General features: G+C 39.6%; 1 protein-coding gene across 6 annotated transcripts in view; it reads right to left on the reverse strand.

Moving 5' to 3' along the window:
• LRCH1 (leucine rich repeats and calponin homology domain containing 1) overlaps positions 1–21,262 on the reverse strand; it is a 203,188-nt gene extending 181,926 nt beyond the window's left edge. For all 6 annotated transcript variants that reach the window (XM_075199714.1, XM_075199711.1, XM_075199713.1 and 3 more), the window contains exon 1: positions 20,883–21,262. In XM_075199714.1, coding sequence (XP_075055815.1) covers positions 20,883–21,138 — 256 coding nt within the window. In that variant the 5' untranslated portion in view covers positions 21,139–21,262. The remainder of the gene's footprint in view (positions 1–20,882) is intronic.
• Positions 21,263–22,686: the final 1,424 nt, after the last annotated feature.

Below are 22,686 nucleotides of genomic sequence, written 5' to 3' on the forward strand. Positions count from 1 at the left end.
TATATCATTTCAATTTCTCTACTTACTTTCTTTTTTTTATTTCCTTCTTTTTCCACATTTTAAAAATATCTCATTTTATCATCCTCACTCTCATTTTTAAATAAATTATATTATAATATTGAACAATAGAATATCACAGATTCAATATTTCCTTCCCCACCTTTCCTGGCTTCCAAATGGGTAGGTTGGGCGGTTTTGTCTCTGCGCGTTCTGTTGGAAAAGGGGGTCGGCGAGCTCGCCATCTTCTGTGATATGAAACGGAATCTCTGGGCATGATGCAGCTTGTTCCCTTCCTTCCCTCCTCTTTCCCTGCCCACCTATGCCGGGCTACTTACATCCGCCTGCTTCCCTTATAGGGGAAATCTTGTTGTTCCTCCCCCTAAAACTTCCCCTATTCGCAGCAACAACAGAACCCATGGCAGTCTGCCTACTGTGGTCATGATCCGCCGGCTGACTCATATTGGGTACTCTGTAGGACTGTAGTGATGTCCTGACACTTTATTTTAGCATTTAAATTTGTGTTATCCAAATATAATGAGCATAACATGGTGGCTTTTGCTTGAGAAATTGTGAAAGTGAACTTCTCTGTGGACGTGGTTTCGGTTTATAGCTCCTGGTTTTTATTTCCATATTAAGGCTATTACTCTTCTCAAAAACACAGTGCAGTGTCCTTGAATGTTGTGACCTTGCCAGTTACGTAAGAATGTATGAACCTGCTCATGCATTGCAGAACCATGTATATCCATTTACCTAGAGGCATTATTAAGGCCACAGTGTATTAAAAAGTCACATTATTGATTGAAACCTACTTAATTTACTAATAATTAAATGTTAGAATTCACATTGAATATGTAACACAGTATAACGTCCTCTTTTTGATCATTTGTAATTATAGTCCTTCATGTTTTAATAAGATACCACTAAGAGATTTTCTATTTGAAGAGTAGGCTTTTCAAGTAATTACAGCTTAATGAATTTTCACAGGTATCTGGTGTGAATCTATAAGCTTAGTCACGGTTCTGTTTCTCCAAGCCGCAAAAAAAACAGAGAGCTGTTTAATATGCAATGATCAGCTCTTAAAGTGCCACCAAACTGATAAAAAAATAGTACTTATCCCTGTCCCCAAATATAGACATTCCTCCTCTAATTCCTTTAAATTTTGCTGAGAAGCCATGCCTTGCTGTTCCATTGCCGAACAGGAGTAGGGATGAGTTATTACGGGATGGGGTCTATCTATTTGGGTGTGGCCGGGCTGGATCAAGGTTGTGGCCAAAAATGTTTTGATTTCTTAATTGGAAAGTTGGGAGGTTTGCTATATAGTCTACAGTATCTATTTTGTGATAGTGCTGCCATGATTTGCATCACGAGATATGAGACTTCTGCACAAAAGTATTTCAGAAGTGATCTTAATTCAATAGAATATAGGACTTCTGAAACTAAACACAATTCCTGTTACATGACTGTAAAGTCTGTATCATTAACATCCAGACACAGTCCCAAGTTTTAAATATTTATTCCTGAAACTGCTGTCCCTATTTTTCAATACTGAATAAAGTCACAGTACAATTTCTCATATATATATAATATGTATGTCTATTCTATTTTGTTGTCTATAGCGTAATATTTACTAAAGAGTAGTATTATAAATGCAAAATACTTACATTACAAACAAGGTTCAGGGAACATGCCATAACAGGGACTATGGAGTGAGGCGAGCCGCAGAATATATCAAGTATGATCATATATACTCTTTATCACATTAACATCCACATTACCATGGACAATTTGTGGTCACTTGGGATGTTAGATGCTGCACAGGACTGTACAACAAATCATGTTTGTAATGATGTTGGTATGGTAATGATCAATATTTGTTGCTTTCTTTCCAGAGACAATAGGATGCCCTCACTTATCTTATCTCAGATTTGCCAGGATATCCTGTCTAATCTACAAGGCAGTCTGGGGTTTTCTAGAGCCAAGGAAATACATCCAAAGATGAGTAGCCATTCAATAATATCAGACAGTTGTACATTAGTAAAATTGCAATCACAGTTATTATTCATGTGCAGCATGATGACTTGATTAATTGCAGTAGTGTGAATGTGTTGTATTCTACATATCCAAATCTAACCTGGCAGCTGCAGACCTGGTACAGACAACATAGAAAAAACTTCAAAACTAGCAATCAAAGCCTACTGAAATGATAGAGCATATTGTAACTTATAGTTCCACATCTGCTGAAGATCCACGGCTTGCACAAACCTGATTCAACATATCCCAAATTAACAAGTTATATAAGCATCCAAGCTGGTGTGATTGCCCATAGAAAGAAACATATAATACGGGTTCTGGAATCTGCCCACCACAAATAGAGCTAAATTAAACAGCTTTGTATTATAAACGGGGTGGGGGGGCAGCGTGGGAGTTAATAACAAAAGTAACAAAAGCATTCTCCCTTTGGCTCATGAGATATCTGCTCCATCCAATTCCCTGTGATTTGTATGGTTGATTTTTATTATGTTTGAGCGTGTTTGGCCAAGAAAAAGAACTGGAAAAACAACATGTAAATGTAAAACATGGCAACAGTATAATTTAGAGGAAAAAGGGTTTCGTCAACAAAAATGTATGGTATAAGCCACGTTTACAGGAGTGACAATGCCACAAGTAGCATAATCAAAATAGTGCATGCAAACAAAAAATCATGTATTTGGCATATAAACATTTCAGATTTACTTTTTATGTTTCCTTTACTTATCTATGATCTGGAGCACTTTTATAACTAATACCTCCCTGTCCGTTCTCACATAATTATTATAAATTATTATAAATTATTATTATTATTATTATTATTATTATCATCCCTCATTTATAAAGAGCCAACATATTACACAGTGCTGTACATGTAGATACGACCATGATACAAATAAATATCATACAATGACATGAAACAGAAGGTAAGGATGGTTCTGCCCAATTGAGCTTACAATCTAAGAGTTGTGGTGAATTGGTACATAATCTAGTGAAATAACAGTTGTAGCTGTTGGTGGTAAATGGCCAAATCAGGTTGCTATTCAAATGCAATTTTGGTGTCAGGACCATAACTATCATGAGGCAAGGTGAGAAACAGACAAAGGTTCTCTCCTCTGTATTCCTTCCCTAGTTCCCCTGCGCCAGTCACTGCATTCCACATTCAGTGCCTCATGTAGAATTGGACGCAATTTACACTTACAGCGCAAGTGTAAATTGCATTTCTGAATCTACTTAGGATTCTGAGTCGCATATATCATTAGACACATGCAAATTGCGCACACTTGGTAAGACACACCACTTTTTCTGCCTTATGGGTCCGCTACGCCTGTATCAGTCGCAGTTGCCCGGTAAGGTAAATCAATAGGTAATAATAAAAAAAACAGAATGCCCCTTCCCCTCGCCCCCCCAAACAGCCTAACTAACCTTTGTGCTGCCAGCCTAGGCAAGTACAAAAAACTCTAGTTAAAAAACTAGTAGTTTGTACGGCTGCTCAGATGTAAAAGGCTGTGTAATACGCCAAAAACACAATTTGCATTCAAGTTACTACAAGCCCCTGAACTTCTATGAGATAAGATCAGATTGTAGTGCATAAAATAAAATCCCACACATACAGTTATGTTCCAGTCTACCTTGGCAGTACAATGCAGTGAAACGTTGTACAATTACAGCCCACACAGTAATTCGATAGCAATAAGATAAACATTTTGTAACTCAACCAAACTAAATGATATACATGTGATCAATGGAGAGTATAATTTTTGATTGGCTTTGATTGCAGGTCTTACAAATACAGAACAATCTCTTTACAATTTAATCAAAGTAATCAAATTGTATCACCAAACAGCATGAGCACAGTTGTTATTGCATTATACTATACATATAAATAAATGTCAAAAACCATAAAAGTGTGCACATCTATGTGGATAAACACAAACTGGGGGGTGGGAAGAGAGCGTTTTGACCACTGACCGTAAGTTGTCCTGCCCTATTTGTCCTCTAGTCACTCTAAAATGTAGACAGTTTTACAGTTAGGAGGGCCATTGAGACCTCAGCAATCCTGCACTAAAGCTGGTAGATGTTTCTATTCTAGAGATATAAATTAGAATTTATATTTTTAGACTTCTTACTATTACTTCTACCCATACTTGCCAACTCTCCCGGAAAGTCCGGGAGACTCATGAAATTCGGGTCGGTCTCCCGGACTCCCGGGAGAGCTGCCATTTCTCCCGCATCGCACAATTCCCTTGCTAAAATTTTCTTCGTGAATCACGGCATTTTGGTCCCGCCCCAGCGACAAAATGTCATTTTACTCATCGGGGCGGGGCCAAAATGATGCGATTCAGGGCGCCCGCCCCCTCCCGCCCTCCAGTCATGCTCCTCTCCCGGATGTCGCCTACTGAAAGTAGGTAAGTATGCTGCTACCTAAGTATTTAGGCCTTTTGTTTTTAAAAACATAGCCTATTTTCCCTATAACTATTTTCCACTCCTTGACATTGTTAGTCCCTATCACCAGCTACATCTTTAACCACTACAGTAAATTCTATGGATAATAAATGTCACCAAGGAGACCCTCAGATTATTTTATATACACAGGATTTGCCTGCCTGTTTTTATTTTTTTTTAATTAACTTTTTGTTTAATATCTAAAACAATATCTCTGGCAGCACACCACAATACACCCATCTACTGGCCTTTCAGACCCCAGACAGGAATGGTAGCCTGTGTTACCAATCGTGAGAACCAGGGTTGGAGAAATCCCAGGACCATAAGATCAATTCACCTAATAAATGACTACTGGTACCTTACGTGTGGGAGCCACTTCTATCGATGACAATGGATGCACATCTTTCTTGGTCCCATAAAAAATCCTGAAGACTACAAGATAAATTGTCTGCCCCCCCCCCCTCTAGACCCACTTTCATATAACCTCTACTCTGAGTTGATCTGCTGGGTCTCTGCCATTGTTTCTGAACTTCACACTGGCCCCGGAGGTGTGCACAAGTGTAACATATCTCAAAGCTGTTAGAGAAATACTCTGACAGTATGGAGGTATGTGGAATGTTTGCCTGCTACCGACCTGGTAACATGTCCAGCAAGCATCACATGATCAGTAGCAAGAGCTGTGTATAAGAGAACAATCGGCACATTCTGACACCACAACGCAACCATTAAACAGATAATAGTTACACAAAACTAATTCATTGACGTGTATTATAAAGTCTGCAATGACTGCATAGCTGCTTAATACAGACAATATAAAAAAATGTAAAGCCAAAAAAAAAAAGCCAATAGTGATGCAGAATGTGGGCAGTGTTTGCTGGTGTTAAATAACTCATGTATGCACATGCTGGTAAATACTAATGTCATTCATGTTTAAATATAGCCTGTTAATGTTTAAATATAGTCTACAGGCATTTGTGGCCTGATAGTCAGTCACGACCCTTGATTGTGTTTTATTGCTCTTTAATAATCATAGTTTTTATTGCCCTTTAAAAGCATAGTCTGCAGTACTTTCATAAATGTATGAAATAAATGGGCTCTGTGCAGATTTGGTCCTTTTTCAAAAACTGGCCATTATTATGCCAAGTGTTTTGGCCAACCATATAATCGTTTTGTATGCTGAAAATCCTATTGGATTGGGTCTAATCTGGTGGAATGAAAAATCTCCTAGAGCAATTGGCAAATGTGGGATCATCGGATAAGCAGGAACAGAAGTGCCCCCTTCCCTTTGCAAACCAGGTGCCAAATCGCCAAACAACGAGGGAGGTACAATTTGACCACAGTCCTGTCATTCTGTGATCAGGCAATCAGGACAGCGCCTGTGTGGGAAGCTTTTACTTATAGAAACCTGCAATAAGAAATAAGAAATGATACATAAGGTATACTAATTTAAACATAGTATAGCTTCGCCCCTTTCTCAGAGATCAGGGGCTGCTCAGTGCTGCCGTTCCCTGCCCACCCCCCTTCCCGTTTCCGTGGTTAGTCTCACGGCACCAGCTGAATGGACATTTCTCTTTCTCATTGGTCTTCCTGTTCACTCCGCCATTTTCCATTTTACTATCTGTTAAAAACTGTCTGGTTTCTTTCAAGTTGATCTATGATGCGGCAAGAGACAATTTAAGGTACATATTAAAGTGGATTCCAGTTTAAAAATCAATTTTACTACATCTCTTCATGTCCCAATAATAGTACTGTGGTGGGAGTCTCTCCTCCTGGGACCCCCTCTATTGGGTGCATCTGCCAGGTATTGGCACTTACATAAAACCATCATCTCTGTCGATGACTTTCACTGCTGCTCAGTTTTCTCTGTAGCAGGGAAGAATCAACACAATGGGCCTGAGTCATTAAGGAGAGCAAAGCATAAAAAAAGGAGTAATTTTGCACCTGGGTAACACAATGTTACATTGGAGGGGGGGAGGGGCTAATTTATTATTATTTTTTAAGATTAAAAGAACATTACGTATACAATACAGTCTGTCCCTCTCAACTACTGGCAACCTGCACAAATACTCTAAGGGGGAGATTCAATTACTATGCCAAAAGAGGGATTCTAATGGGTGTCTTGCTGTGGTCTAATAACAGCCTTACACTGAAGAGATTAATCTCTAAAAGACCTAATACTTACATTACATAAGGCAAATTATATTTTAGGTTTAGTGATCCTTTTAAGTACATAGGAATCAGTGCTAGAACATCTTTTACTAATACTATGTTTTTGGATTTCAAAACCAGCTCCATATGTCTGTAGCTAAACTGGTCGAATTGCAATAATAGAATTCTCTAATAATAAAGTAGTTTACTGCCTAGAGCCCCTTTGTCAAATTGCTACCCGTGGCCGCCTACACACCAGAACAACATTCAGTCAAGGCATTTAGGATTCTAGCAGTAGAGAAAAAATAATGTTTGTTACAGCTGTTTAGGAACAGTATTTTCATCTTAAGTTACTATAAAAAGCTTGTTCTTAACTGCTAGAAACTAAAGCTTCCCCATCTCGTCAAATCTGGTGAAATCAATCAGTACCCATACGGTTGACTACGGTCATCCGAAGATTGGATTTACATCGAAATTCTTTCAAACAATCCAATACATTGTGATAACATGTTTTCAGTCAAAGTGTCGTGAACATAGAGAACTTACAGTTATTTATAAGGATTAACCCATCACATAATTGTTTGGAATAAGGCCTAAATCATAACTGCAATGTAAATATGGTATAGCAAATGAATACATTGATAAATTGAGCTACTAAAGTGTAAAATGTGAAGTCCGAAAGTCTGCTGTGTGTATATTCAGTGACTCTGCACATCCCAGTGTTAGAAGATAGCAGTGTCACCTGTAGCAGCTTCAAAGGCCCCTGCTGTGAGCTATATCCTGACACAAGTTTGTTTTTTGGACACCTGAAAAGATTTTGCGGGGCCGTTCACAGCTGGACATCTTTGCAGACAAAGGCTGCAGTTGAAGGCCTATACAGGTATATAGAAATATGAGCTTCAAAGGAAAATGTCTTCATTTTTCATATTTGGGAAATCTGGGTGGCACGCTATACTGAGTGGCAAAAACCACACCCAGGTTGTGAATTATACTTACTAGTGTTACCCAGGAACAGCTATAATCACATGTCTTGGGGAAAGGTATTTCATATTGTTATAATCCCATCATGTTTGATATTTAAATGTGCGGGAGATTATGACCAGTTTATTGACGGGGGAGTTATGTTTCTGAGATATATCTTAGAAAAGCTAAGACAGGTCAAAACTTAGGAATAGTTTTGAACACGCCTTAGGTGACACTGAAGGGACATTTCCGCCCCCACATAAGCATCCACACTGCCCCTGTGAATGCCGTCCCATTCCCATTGAGTTTGTTTAAAAAGCCTGTGTTGAGAAGGGACAAATTGTCAGTCTTTTGGGAAAATCAATCCACATTGATAAGCTGTCCATCTTCCTAGCCAATTTCCCATTGCACAGATTATACAACCAATGTAACTGCTATTATTCTAACCTGCTTTGCTTGTGTACGTTATGTCAAATGTTTATCAATTGTTTTTTTTTTATATCTGAATGCCCTGTACCTTTGTATATTAAATCTATAAAAGGAATAAGTGGCGTCCTTATACTCTAACAAATCCATTAGCCTCTTAAGAAGAATATAGCCCAAGTTAACTCTGTGAATGCCGGTGTGTGATTTGTTGATACATTTGACTAACAAGCCTAGTGTGTGCGCTTGTATTTACATTTGTGCAACAGTCTGGAGGTGTGACGAGTTAACCCTTTGATTGCTGTTGTGGGCCTTGCTAATCTGTGGGTAGCCAGAAGCCTTGTGCGCCAGTGTGGGACAGTATATTGGGGTACTACTGCCCGAATTGAATAGTCGGTGGCAAGCCTGAAGTGTGTGTGTGTGGGGGGGTGAGAGCACTGTGGGGGGGGGGGGTGAGAGCGCTGTGTGGGGGCGATTCAGTGGGTCTATAACCTGTGTGATAGGTAGAGACTGCGGGCTGGAATCATGTGTAACCTCATTCAACAAACACCCCAAAGTCATGAAAGCTGGGAGCGTGTTCGTGACACAAAGCAATTCTTGTGTAGCCTTAAATGTGGCAATTTTTTACTACTTGGTCTGAAACCAACATCAGGGGGTAAATTAATCAAGCTGAAGGTTTGAAAAAGTGGAGATGTCGCCCAGGACTCCCCACCATTCTCCTCTCCAGTGGCCCTCATAGAATTCCCCCAGCCCAACGAACAGACTACACCCTCTGGCACTCCTGCCATTATGGGAGTATTTTCAGACTGTCAAAATTAAGGTTAATGTGTTTTGATGTATACTTGCACTCTTATGTATGTATATAGCTGATTTTATGAACTTTGCTTCAACTGAGTGACCCCCCCCCACGCACACGTGTGGCTCCCCCATGTGTTCATCCTTGTGTGATTTCACCTCTTCTCTTTTTTCTGTACCACATATATTTTTGAAGAGTTTCAAATAAAAATATTGATGATAAAAGAAAAAGTGGAGAAGTTAACTTTAGCAACCAATCAGATTCTAGTTAACATTTATTTAGCACATTCTACAAAATGACAGCTAGAACCTGATTGGATGCTCAAGGCAACATCTCCACTTTTTCAAACCCGCAACTTGATAAATTTACCCTAGGGACTACTTGGTCTAAAGCCAACATCGGGATTTAGACAGAGCAAATCCAGCTGTTAAATGCAAAAATGGAAAAAAAATGCTGCGTTGCGTGGGGGTGTAAAATGCACAATCTGATTTAGAGTTATGAGGGGAGCACTGCCTAGCCCAACTCTAAAATGTACTGTAAAAATAGAGCTGGCCAATATGTGTGCTCTTCATGGTCTTGCAGTAATTGCCCTATATGCAAAAAAAAACATTTTGTATTCACACCCCTTGCAGTGTAACATGGTGTGCTCAGCTGTAGATTCTTCCTCCGGGCAAGATTTACATCTAACTCTAAATTAGCCCCACCGTGTACCATCTGGTAGTTACAGGTGAAGCACATGTCCAATGAGACTTTGTGGCTTATATTCACACAAGCTCATCATTTCTCTCAATAAAGACCCAGCAAAATAGCCATCATAAAACAGATGATAAATATGTTTGAGCTATTAAGAATAACTGGAAATAATTAAACTTTTTGTTAAGTATATAGCAGTGGAGTCTGTGCCATTTTTACTACACACAATGGTTGTTTCAACACATTGAGTAGAAAAAAAACCTGAGTGAGTACAAAAAAAACCTGTAGGATGTTTGTTTTAGGGACTTGTAACTTGTCACAGGAAACCATGCTTACATCCCAAGGATGAGTGAAGCTTCTCTGTAAAACAACTCCACCCATGTATAATAACAAGTTTACACTGGACACAGTGCTCAGCCCAGCTTCTCTGTGTGCAATGTTCACCCAATAAAATGATTAAAACCCGTCTAGTCATAACAAAGCAATAGGTGAAGGTGTTGAATAGACAGTTAAATCATTACTGTCACATGTAAAACACACACATAAGAATGATGAAGGCATTGTAAAGGTAAATAATAGTTCTTTAAAGAATACACACACACACACACACACACACACACACACACACACACACACACACACACACACACACACACACAGCTTTAAGCAAAATAACTACTTATCCATACAAATCATTTATGTTTTATGCTAGATAACATTATACAGGTCATCTTAGATTAGACATAAAAGGATAACTTCAAACAGAAAAAAAAAACATAATTCCCACTGCAGTTCACCTTGAGTAATAATTGCCCTGAAAATGCTGTATTATAAATGTACTGTATGTGTATTATAAATTTACTATGTGTCTTTTTTAAATACTCTTAACAGCTGCTACTTGTCTGATTAACTTAGTTTCCATGAAATATCTGGCTCACAATTTTATTATGTTCACTTATCTTGATTCATGAGTTACATTTAATTTGGAGAATAGGTTAGAAAGACTTTTAAGCTTTGTTAAAAGACAAATATAAACATATATGATTAATGAGTATTTACATAAAAAGAAGTTAAAAAAACAAACATGTTTTTATAGCAATGTAAAATAAAAATCATAAATGTAGAAAAATACTAACCAGCACTCGGGTCATTAGCAGAGAGAATTCTGGTTGTTTCAACATACATATCTACAATTCACAGTTACCCCAAAATGAGTTAACTTTAATTGTATAAAAATAAACAGCTGCTTTGTACCTTTAGATAAGTAGCTTTATTGGGTTCTATATGCACTTTTGCTAAATGCATCATTTGATGGTCTATATTTAGTATGTGTTTTTCAGCTGTGTCTTTATACCATTAGTTCATGCTGTTTATTTACATTGTTCTTGGATAGATAACAAAACGATACAACTGTGTCCAATGTAGATAGATTAGTTATATCCCAGGACAACAAAACAAACTCCTCTTGGTAATGATATAAATTCATATATAGGAATTAGTAAGCTAAACAATTTATTTAGAAAGGTTGTATGAGGGTCTGTGTAAACTAATAAAACAAAGTTGTCTGATGGAGAAAAACATTAAGGTAAAGAAAACATTTATATAACCATCTCTTAGTAATAGTGGGCCATTTATTTTTACGTCATAAGGGTATGTGGCAATAAGAATTTAACTGCAGAAATGTAGTCATATTTGAGAGTTTCTGTTCAATAACTAACATGTTTTCTGATGGTTTTGCTCTCAAGACCAAGAAAAGCCTCAGTTGTGTCAACTAAATTCACTCAAATGTTTATGTTGTTTCTAAATGTGTATTTACACAAGTCGACTACAAGGCCCTTAATTGTGGGATTTATGTAACACTTGAAAACATTATATTCAGTTATTTATGTTTGGGATAATAGATAAATTAAGAGTAATACTTATCCCCCACAAACACTAGAGCAATGAAATACTCCCCATTAATGTTACATATATCACATGTATATCTGGCAAGAGTGCTGGTATGATATACCCCAACCTTCCCAGTTTTTATCCAAAATGAATAGAAATTGTGGTGTATGGTGTGCTGTTTTACGGCCAAACAAAATAACAAGATTTTAAAATGTTAGTGTTCATAATTCTAATGGGAAATTCTATTTAGCAAACTTGGATTGTAGCCATCATACGTGCTTTCACAAACAGTGCAGTATATCAAAGCTAGTTTTATTTTGGTGTTTAACTGTATGTCTGTCTTAAATGGGCTAAAATATGTTGGAATGTTGTTTTTTGCTGTTTCACATGGTGGCAGCACAAGATAGTGGTCCCAAAAGACTAATACTCCCAAATTAGTTAAAAAGAAAATCAAAACATCTTTGCATACATCCCAACATTTTAGTATTAGGCATCAGGACAGGGGTGTGCAGCTATTTCATGTTGGGGCATGGCCATGTCTGTATGGGGGCATGGCCAATCCCCAAGAGAGGGCAGGCAAAGTTATAAGAGCAGATCTGTTAAACAAGCCAAGGTCAGAATGCAGGAGAAGTCAACAGTTCCTTCAAACAATCCAGAGGTCTAGGCAGGTAGAGATATGAGAGCAAATCCGTTTAACAAGCTGAGGTCAGGAGCAGTTAAATACAGAAAATCCTTAGTACAATGCAGGTCAAATACTTAAGGCACAACAGGTCAGGATATAAGGCACACTAGGTTAGGCAGGAACTACCACCAGCATTGGACTGGCAACTGGAAGTGTTTTATAAAACCAGCAAAAGCCAGCAGAGGTTGCAGAAAGATTGGCCGCAGGAATGCAGCAGTGATTGCACAGTTGATGCTGTAAACTGAAACCTGAAGAGATGCTAGTTGCTATTTACATAGCAACCAGCTAAATAACACCGGCTGACTATGTGGAGAATGCCAACAAGAGATCGGGTATGCAGCGGTGCTTACCGCATAGCTACACACATGAGAGCCCCAGGCATTGTTAACTAAGAGGGAAAGAATGCAGATAACGGATCAGGTATGCAGACGAGATCGTATTTCTTAACACATATCTGTGGATAGAATAGTGGAACACGGCCCTAAAAACGGGACTATCCTGCTGAAATCGGGACAGTTGGGAGGTATGACTTTGTGACAAAAACTGTTTTATGTCCCATAAGTAGCTAACCCATGCTCCCTTTTTGGTTCCATGTACAGCAAAATAATTATAATAATATATACTGATACCATGCACGGAAAATACATGACGTCTTGCAGTGAAGAGGAAATGGCAACATCTGTTACTAGCAATTTAACATTTTAACAAATTAAAGGCGAACGTCCCGTTCCAGCTACTCAATGACCCAAAATGTCAAGGATACCATACTTGAACCACAAACCACAGGGTCATGGATACCGTACCCTCCCACCTGTCCACCTGACATTTAGTCCCAGTAATAACCACACAAGGGCATAAAACCCTACTGGGAGGAACACCCTTCAGGACCCTCGTCACCTGCCAGGTTCAGGAGATCCCACTCTCTCCCCAATTTTTCAGCTCACCATTGAACTAGATGTATCTGGGCTCTGAACTCTATGAAATATAAGAATTCCAGTGTAAAAACCATGATTGTTCTGGAGGAAAACTAGACACATAAGAGGCCTTTATATAACAAATTTTGCTTGGTTCACCACACTGACTATAAACTTATACTAAAGATGAGAACTACATTCTACAATAGAAGCCATATTGTGCAATATAATAAAAATTGCTAACATTTTGGACAGGTATTTCATACGGTGCAGAGGAGATAAACATTTACTCAGAAATAGTCAGAGAAATATAATAATGTCAGATCATCAGAGGCTTGAATACCTCTGCCAGGCACTCCAGCTGTTGCTAAGCATTATCCATCTTGACTGAGCATTATGACATATGTAGTTCACCAACTACATGACAATCCCAAAGGCTGCCTATCCCAATCTAGCCCATCTCATAATAGTCAGAACCATAATATGGTTGCACTTCGAAGTGCCACACTTTATACTTTATACAATTATACTTTTATTTTAATCTGGTCCAGTCATAAAGCTTCAAAGTGGTTGTCCAATCCTTATTACCGTAAAATATCCTATTAACTTATTATGTCACAGGGATTGTTAACATTTAATTTTTGTAATTGGCAGCTGCTAAAAAAATGTTAAAGCTGGACACACACGTGGCATTTTAGTTTAGTCTAATTTCTCCAATTTACACTGCTATCGCTATCATCATCATTATCACCATTTATTTATATAGCGCCACTGATTCCGCAGTGCTGTACAGAGAACTCATTCACATCAGTCCCTGCCCCATTGGAGCTTACAGTCTACATTCACTAACATGCCTTCCAGTCTCATGCCTAAACTCCTACCGGTCGGCTACCTCTCTTTCTCATCCCTTCTTCCCTTCTCCCCCTTCTTCGACTCTGTCTCCGTTTCTCCCGTCTCTCCGTCTCATCCATGTGTCTGTCTGTCTTCCCCTCACTTTAGATTGTTCGCTCCTTTGAGCAGGGCTCTCCTACCTTCTGTTTCCATCACTTTTAACTGCGCTCTCCAGCTACTCAGCTCACCTCCTCTCGGTCCCTCTGCCCTCTGTCTCCTCTCGCTTCTCTCCACTCCCCTCAGTGACTCTCAACCTGACATCTGTGCCCACCCTCTTGGGCCATAGTTACCTGCCTATACTCACTTTTCCCCTCCCTCCCTCTCTTTCATGCTGTGCCTGAGCCCCCAGAGTTATAGTGCTTACTGTTACTTGTACTGTGCTGTTTCACCTTGTACTGTGCCATTGTTTGTCCCTGTTCGGCGCTACGGATACTTTGTGGCGCCCTGTAAATAAAAATTAATAATAATAATAATAATAATGCACACAGATAGAGAGAGAGACTAGGGTCAATTTGATAGCAGCCAATTAACCTACCAGTATGTTTTTTTGGAGTGTGGGAGGAAACCGGAGCACCCGGAGGAAACCCACGCAAACACGGGGAGAACATACAAACTCCACACAGATAAGGCCATGGTTGGGAATTGAACTCATGACCCCAGTGCTGTGAAGCAGAAGTGCTAACCACTAAGCCACCGTGCATTCAGTGGGTCACTGCACTAATGGGGCCCCATGAGATTGACCACTTGGCCAGACGGATGAACACATGGATCTGTTCAATCTGTCCACACACTTATACCGCTTTCATACTGCCGCCCCGGCAATATCCCGGATTTTTCAAGCCGGGTTTTTGCCGGGGCTCGGAGCGTCCTAGCTCAGAAACACCATTCATACTGCACCTCGGACCCGGGAATTTCCCGGGTTGACCCCATTCAAACTGCACAAGTCTGTGCCCTGGCAATTTGTGGGAGTCATCACCAGAGCAGTTTTCATTGGCTGAAAAATGGTGATGTCATTGAAAGGTGACTGGTTTTTTGACGCATAAAGATGATGCAAAAGTGGGTGGTGATTGTTTACCACATTACTTTTCATCATGGCCGACGACTCACTTTTGTGTAGCCCACACAGCAAATCAGCTTGTTTTCTGTGCAACCCGGGTTGAAAAATCCAGGTTGCACCATTCATAGTGCAGGCAACCCGGGTCCGACCCAGGAATTACCCATCGATAAATCCCGGGTTGAAGACCCGGGTTTTTAGACCCGGGATTTTTGACTTGTACCATTCATACTGCACCAAGACCCGGGTCGTTTGAGCTCGCCCCGACAAAAACCCGGGATTTTGGTGCAGTATGAATGGGGTATTATGTGGCTAAATTGTACACAGATCAAGCCCTTCTGCAAAAAGGCGTTGGCCATTCTATCCAATGGGAGAGCACTGCAGGTGTGGGATCTTCAGATCCCTCCTTTGTAAGCTTCATGCACCTCCTCTCCTTCCTATCGCAAGTTGTACATGCGTGGCCTCGTGGTAGTGCAAAGGTCAGGTCAGAACCAGCGATTGTGATTACTTTACTATAGACTATTCACCGGGACAGGCTCCTAATGGAGCTGCTGTCCAGGCTGAAGAATTTTAATAAATAACCACGTAAATAATATTTTATCATTCCGATAAGAAATGATCATTAACATGAATAAATGCAATGGGTCATAAATAGACACCCAAGATTTTTTTCTCAAATAACCTCTCTTCAACCATCTGCATGTTGTCAGACACGAATGTAAGGAGATCTTTGTTATCTGCATTTATTTACAAATAGGATGCAGTTTGAATTAGCCTTGTTTACTGGATGACAGCAGTATGAGGCTGCAACTATTATACTGTTTTTGTGAAGTCTGACCGGTCAAGTGGTGTTTATAATATTATTTAGACCTGCAAAATCTGATACAGCCAATGATAATTTAAAACACAATAAAGGGGTGGTAGAATGTTGGATCATTTGAATGCTTGATATTTTTGATTAATATCCATCAATTAGAAAAATAGCCACTTTAATAATACGCACATCATATTTAATTTAAAGTTTCCTTATAATTTACTTTTAGTATTTAAATAGTGGAAAATGATATTACTTCATGGGAGTTTTCCTGTTTAATTCAGGGAGTATTTCAACTTCAGCTGTAAAACAATTCAAAGAGTTTCCTAACATGCGTGGAGCCCCTTTCATACGGCTTGAAGGAATTGGAATACACCCACATCACTGTTATAAAAGGATGCTCAGCTTTGGTCTTGGAAGGAAATCAAGGGCTGTTGGAATTTCACAGCTCGACAACTATGAGTTGATTTATGACTATATCACACAAAACATGCTTAGGAGTATCTTTAAATACATGTAACAGCTTTAAAATCATTTAATATTTCTGAGGATGCTGGCTACTCCTATGTCAATTACAGCTACTTAATTATAAGGTATGAGCGACATAGCAAAATATTCAACTTTTGCTTTATAAAATTATTATTATTATTATATTATTATTATTTTATAGTATTTATAAAGCCCTAACATTTTGCTGAGAGATGTAAAGTTTAAAAGAGATACACAAACATTGCATATTATTACACACCAAAACAACAGGGTGAATGAAGATAGCTACTTGTGAGAGCTTACAATGTAAAATTTTCATAAATGTATAAATGTTAAACTAAGAATTATGAGCATATTCCTGACCCTAATCTATATTCCATATTAATCCCTCCCAACTGTCCTGAATTAGCAGGGACAGCAGGGGCGCATGCAGGATTTTTAAGGGGGGGGGAAAATCCAGAGAGAGCTGCTGCGCATGCCCAGCAGCTCCATTTCGGCAGCACTGTACTATACAGCAGCCGCGGTTGCTATATAGTACAGTGCCCCTATGTAGGGGCACTTCTTTAGCGGAGTGGAAACCCCCCCTGCGTGCGCCCCTGGACAGGACTGATTTAAGGGCTCTGTTCCACTGTTCCGCCAACAGATATCTTTGTCTTCGGATTGGAAATTTGAGAGGTATGTCTCATTTATAGCAAAGCAGTGGTGCATGGGTGCCGCACACAACTGCCACCAGTGGTTGTGAATGGGTGTTTGGAGGGGCGGCAGGTAAAGGGACAGCCTAGCGCACCAAAAGCAGCACACCCCTTGTCCTGATTCCAGTTGCTGCATAGTTGGGAGATATGCATATTGCAGGTAGACTGTCTACACCTGCCACTCCAAAAAATAGGTCTATCACATGCTACATGACATGATACAGGTATAACTATGGTTTAGTTAGCCTGGAAGTAACGTTTTTATAAACTATCCATGAAGAAAGTTGTCAAAATGTGAGTATTAAGGGGCTCATGATGAGCCCATATTGCTTTTTTTTCGGCATATAATACACTTTTTTTTTACTTCTCCACAAGTGCACAAACACTATTTCCGAAACTAAAGCGCCCCTAAATAAAAGCGATTTATTGGAACCCCTTCTCTATCTTATGTTTTTAAGAAGAACCTTTGGGGGTATATTTATTAAACTGAGGGTTTGAAAAAACGTGGTCTTGTACTACTACTGGAAAAGAAACATGACCAAGTTCTGCTGTATTGGATGATTCTCTAAAACACTGATCTGCATTTATCTCATAATAGGATTGGCCAAGGTGGCAGAAAGGAATCTGCCCAGAAATCAAGCTGTGGGAAAACCCCATGTTATATATATGACTGTAGTGACACAAAGAGATTTGGGGCAGCACGGTGGCTCAGTGGTTAGCACTTCTGCCGCACAGCACTGGAGTCATGAGTTCAATTCCCGACCATGGCCTTAACTGTGTGGAGTTTGTATGTTCTCCCCATGTTTGCATGGGGGTGCTCCGGTTTCCTCTCAAACTCCAAAAACATACTAGTAGGTTAATTGGCTGCTATCAAAATTGACCCTAGTCTCTCTCTCACCCTCTCTGTGTATGTTAGGGATTTTAGACTGTAAGCTCTAATGGGGCAGGGACTGATGGGAATGAGTTCTCTGTACAGCGCTGCGGAATCAGTGGCGCTATATAAATAAATGATGATGATGATAATGATTGTCGATGGGACCTCTAAGCAGCTAGTATTGTGACGCTTATGAGGTTTTTTTCCCCCCCAAGCCAAAGATCCCTGGATTTATTACAGGTGAAGAGCCTGGACCTAAGTGATTAATAAAGAGGGTAAATGAGGATTGTGGTTCCTCAAAGGCCAGCATGCCCTGGCAGCCATGGCTATGCTGGTGCTTGTAATGCACCAAGGAAAAAATTGATTTATACATTTATTAAATTAAGATTACCCTACAACCACCGCCCCAGGGGTGTGGGATGAGCCTTATTGCTATAAGCACGGGGCTGTTAAACCTATGAGAGGGGCCCACTAGTTTTGAGGGACCCGATCTCCTTAGAGAATCCAGTCTTTTGTTGAATGGCCTAGGGCTGGTTTGGCATTATGGCAGGGGGACCCCATGCTGCTGGTTTCCCTGCAATAGTGCCACCAGCCCTGGCTGGCAAAGTCTAGTGCCACGCTTTTTGTCCCCACAATTTTGCTGACACCTGCCTAGGCTGGCAGCAAAAGTTTTGATTAAGCTGTTTGTGCAAATGTGCATCCATTGTGTATCGTCCCCAAAAGTTAGACGCTAGTAGTAATGGTTTAGGTGCTCTTGGGATACACACCTCATTTGTAATGGCACTGTGCTGTACTGTTACTATTGGTACTATAAATAGACTACAAACAAATGGTAATTACTCTTAAGACTTTTTAGCTAATGTTTTAAGCTCTGGTTCTATTGAGATGAATGCTGACATTCAGCATGCAAATATGCCGACAACACTTAAACAGAGCTCACTTGCAGTCCCCATAGAGGAATGAATGACATGGGCTTAACTTTGCTAGCCTGACAATTTTGGTGCAGTGAGTTAAATAACAAACAGCCCCAGCTGCTGACCTCCCAAACCAGAAGCAAGATGAGAGCAGACATCAACTTTAATACTCTCCTCTTCTAAAAATACCTCCGGGGACGCATTATGAGCTGCATGGGTGGTTTGGGTGAAAACAAAATTACAAACATATATATATTATTTTTTAGTTTATATTAGTTAACACCAATATAAACAGTATAAATAAACTGAAAAAAATATGTCTCATGTAAGCTATAATAGAGCACAAAGCTCAGCATCTTTCCAAAATATTTAAGATGAAATAAATAATTTATAATCTTATTGAAGAGAAGAGACAAAGGAAAATATTGATTGATACTGGATGAATATGAATGAATTCTTAGAGTACAGTAAAAGGAATAAAATAACACAATGGACAAGGCAACAATAGCACTGAGAAAGGAACTCCCATTGGCTGAATATGGAAGTGATTTTAGGTGGAGAAGTAAAACAAGACAAATATGTATCAAGGACATAGGAGCCCATTTATTAATAGGAGTAAAACCAATTTCCCCAGTGAAAACAAGTGTTATCAAGTGTAGAAGTGTCCAACTATAGCTATTGCTTCTTATAAAATAAAGCATTTTTTTGTATATTTTTTTCTTTTTTTTCGATTTATTTCATTTTATATTTTTTAAGACATTTTTAATGGAAAATGTTTATGGAAAGTAGAACTGGAAGCCCAGGCCCGGGAAGCCTGTTCACACATGCACGTATATTGGTAAATAGCAGCGAGGAAGAGTTTCTGTCACTGTGCTATGTAGTCATAGAAAGTTTTCCATATCACCAACCAATGATAAATAGATCTAATAGGATGACTTAGAAATGAAACAGAATGTAATGAAAAAAAATATCTCACTTTACTACAGTCCTGTGCAAGACCCCATTATGTAATGGGCTACAGAACTATTGCTAATAGTGTTTTTTAACTGTATAAGCGACATGAAGATGTGCAAGGATAATAGGAACACGCAATGTCTGTATCAACAATGTGAAAAACAAACTCATAGAAAATCCCCTTCTTTCACATAATGCTTTCATTTATTCTTCTAATGCCACAAAGAGCATTGACATGCTAGTTCCTATTCTTACTCAGACTCCACACATTATGTGACACTTTTGAGGAAGTTGACATGAGGAAAAGGCTAGTTTGCTAAGGAAACAAAACAAAATCACACAATGTGGCTATAACATAATAAACAGAGACACATTCAAAAATCAAAGTGGTGTGAAAATAATAGTATTATTGTTAAGAAATCACCATATTTGTAATGACATATTTAACAAAATACCACTGACAATATGCCACTCAAACCACACTTGATGGATGAAGCCATAAGTACGTTCGGGCCGGCGGCTGCATTAGGCTAGTGGTGTCCTCTGCTTACACTGAGCTCTGACGCTGCCATCCACTCTTCTGCATTGCAGACTATGCTGGCACACAATGGGTTACATAAATATGCTATAATATCATTGAGAGCTACATAAACCAGTTACTACAAAATATTTGCCGTCTACTTGGATACTTCTCCGGATATTCCAGCACAGTACTAGACAAGGGGAGAAGCAGCAGACTGCAGAGATTTGTCACAACTCCCAGTGCAGACTGACACAATATAACTATTAACTTATTCTTTAGATGACATGACTAAGGCTCGTCAACTCTGTACATTACATTAATCCGATCACACAAATTACTCAGATCCACTTATCTTGACAAGTCTGCTAATTTGTGTCACTGCTTACAATTTATTCAATATAACAATAAAAAGCAACTACCCAATACATCATGCAAAAAAAAAACCAGGATGCCTCAATAAAGATGAAGTAACACACCATAGCATTTTATATCATTCTGCATGTCCTTAGCCTGCATATACTCCTCAATATTAAAACAATGGTCAGCAGACTGGGCGCATATGCAGTTTGCATACAGAATACTAATAGCTCAGACTAAGCACCAACTTTACATCTCTTGAGCGCTGCAGGTCCCAGCACAGCACCCACTACAGACACTCCCCTCCTGGCAGGGGTTAAAGCCTGACATATCGTTACCTGCTTGTACAGTGTCCGACAGATCGTGGCTCCCAGAAGTCCTGGGGAATTCCTTCAGCTTCCTGGCACTGAGGTTCAGGATCCCAGAGTTTGCAGCCTCTTCCAGAGCTCTCTCCAAGCCCCGGTTCACGGGCAGGTTCAAGCTGAAGTTAGTCACTCCACTGACTGGGCTGTGGTGGTGCTGGTACTGTGTCTGGAGCAGAGTGCTGACTGGGAGGGTTGAGAAAGGCTGAGACTCGCTTCCCAGCGTCGCCATCTTCCCTCCAGCTCCCAAGTGTTGTGTCTAGCTTGTATGTATGGTACTCTATAGAGCAGAGAGACAGGGGAGTCAGGCAGCTGCAACAGCTGCAGCAGCAGCAAGCTCTTTCCTGTAGGTTTCCTGCCTTCGGGAGTGTGAAGGCAAAGGGCGCATGTCCTCCCCCTGCTGTATATCCTGGCATGCAATCTGCACAAAGGTACCATGAATTCTTCCTTACAAGCCTGTTTCCTGCCAGAGAGAAACTTCACATGCTTGCATGTGAGTGAGTCCTTAGAAGTTGACAAATAAACCAGTCCCTGATTGGTCTTGTAAAAATGCTACTGGCTGACTGTGTAACACCATTGTCAGATTGATCCATGAACAGGAACATTTCCTGCCCACTTTTCCTCTGTAAGTTAAGGTGGGACTGATTTGCAATTGTAATCGCCTGACATCATCTATATTTTGCATTTGTACACCATTACAGCATTGTTATTCACAAACCGACAGATTCTATGTATACCCCTCCCAAAACATATCCTCCTGTAGATCTGATGCTGCTTTCATAGTTACAGTTATTATTTCAATGCAGTCCAAAGTAGTAGTGATCAATGTATCATGTGTCATCCTCAGCTCCTGCCGTTTCTGAAATATTTAAGAAAGCTCTTTGGACCCCATAATTTGATGTCAGTTGATTTGAATCCTAATGTAAGATGAGGACCCTGTAACTAGACAATGAAATACTCTACCATTTATACCAGGTGAAAAGAAGCATTTTTGATTGAAAAGTACAAAAAGAAGCATTGTGCAGCCCAAGACACAATTACAATTACACTCTTTGCATTACATACTGTATTATAACAAACTGGTTTCTTTTTGTGCTTCGTAAGCTATGAGAAACAAATATCTGTATTGGGCCCAGGGGTGTGCCTATAATGAGGCATCCCCAGGCAACTGTCTTAGACAAATGGTTTTGGGGGCAGGAAAATTAATGTGAATTATTTTAAAAATGCCAGCTTTTTGGGGCATGCATATATAAGTTAGTGTTGTTGGCTTTGTTGGTAGATCTAATAATGTTTATAGATTATAACATTTGTCTTTTAAAGTGCATATAAGTCTCATACAAATGTTGTTAGTAATTTGTGTGTGGGATGATCCTTCAGTTTCCGCCTCAGGGAGGTTATGACTAAGCACACTCCTGATTAGCTCTATCACATAGAAAAAATACTACTACAGAGAGAACATGTAGTGTAATAATGTTCCAAGCACAACCACCTAATGACAGGACCGTACTAGTTGTCATAGTTGCCGTACCCTCTAACATCTTTCCCTATTTTGGAAGGACCGTCTTTTCCATGCTAGCTCAAAAAATCTGGGTTTTCAAACAAAATTGCACCATAGAAGGATTGCAAGAAAAATAGCACACCAATAAGAATAGTGTCATGTAAATGTATTAGTAAATAATGGGATTGGGTACTGCCGGAATGAGTCAGTTTACAACAGCAGCCTCTGCTGCCAGCTTGCTGTGTTTTCTCTGCCTGTATAGTGCATTCTGATCAGCTACAT

The sequence above is a fragment of the Mixophyes fleayi genome, chromosome 2 (assembly GCF_038048845.1).
Source record: "Mixophyes fleayi isolate aMixFle1 chromosome 2, aMixFle1.hap1, whole genome shotgun sequence".
Lineage (NCBI taxonomy): Eukaryota > Metazoa > Chordata > Amphibia > Anura > Limnodynastidae > Mixophyes > Mixophyes fleayi.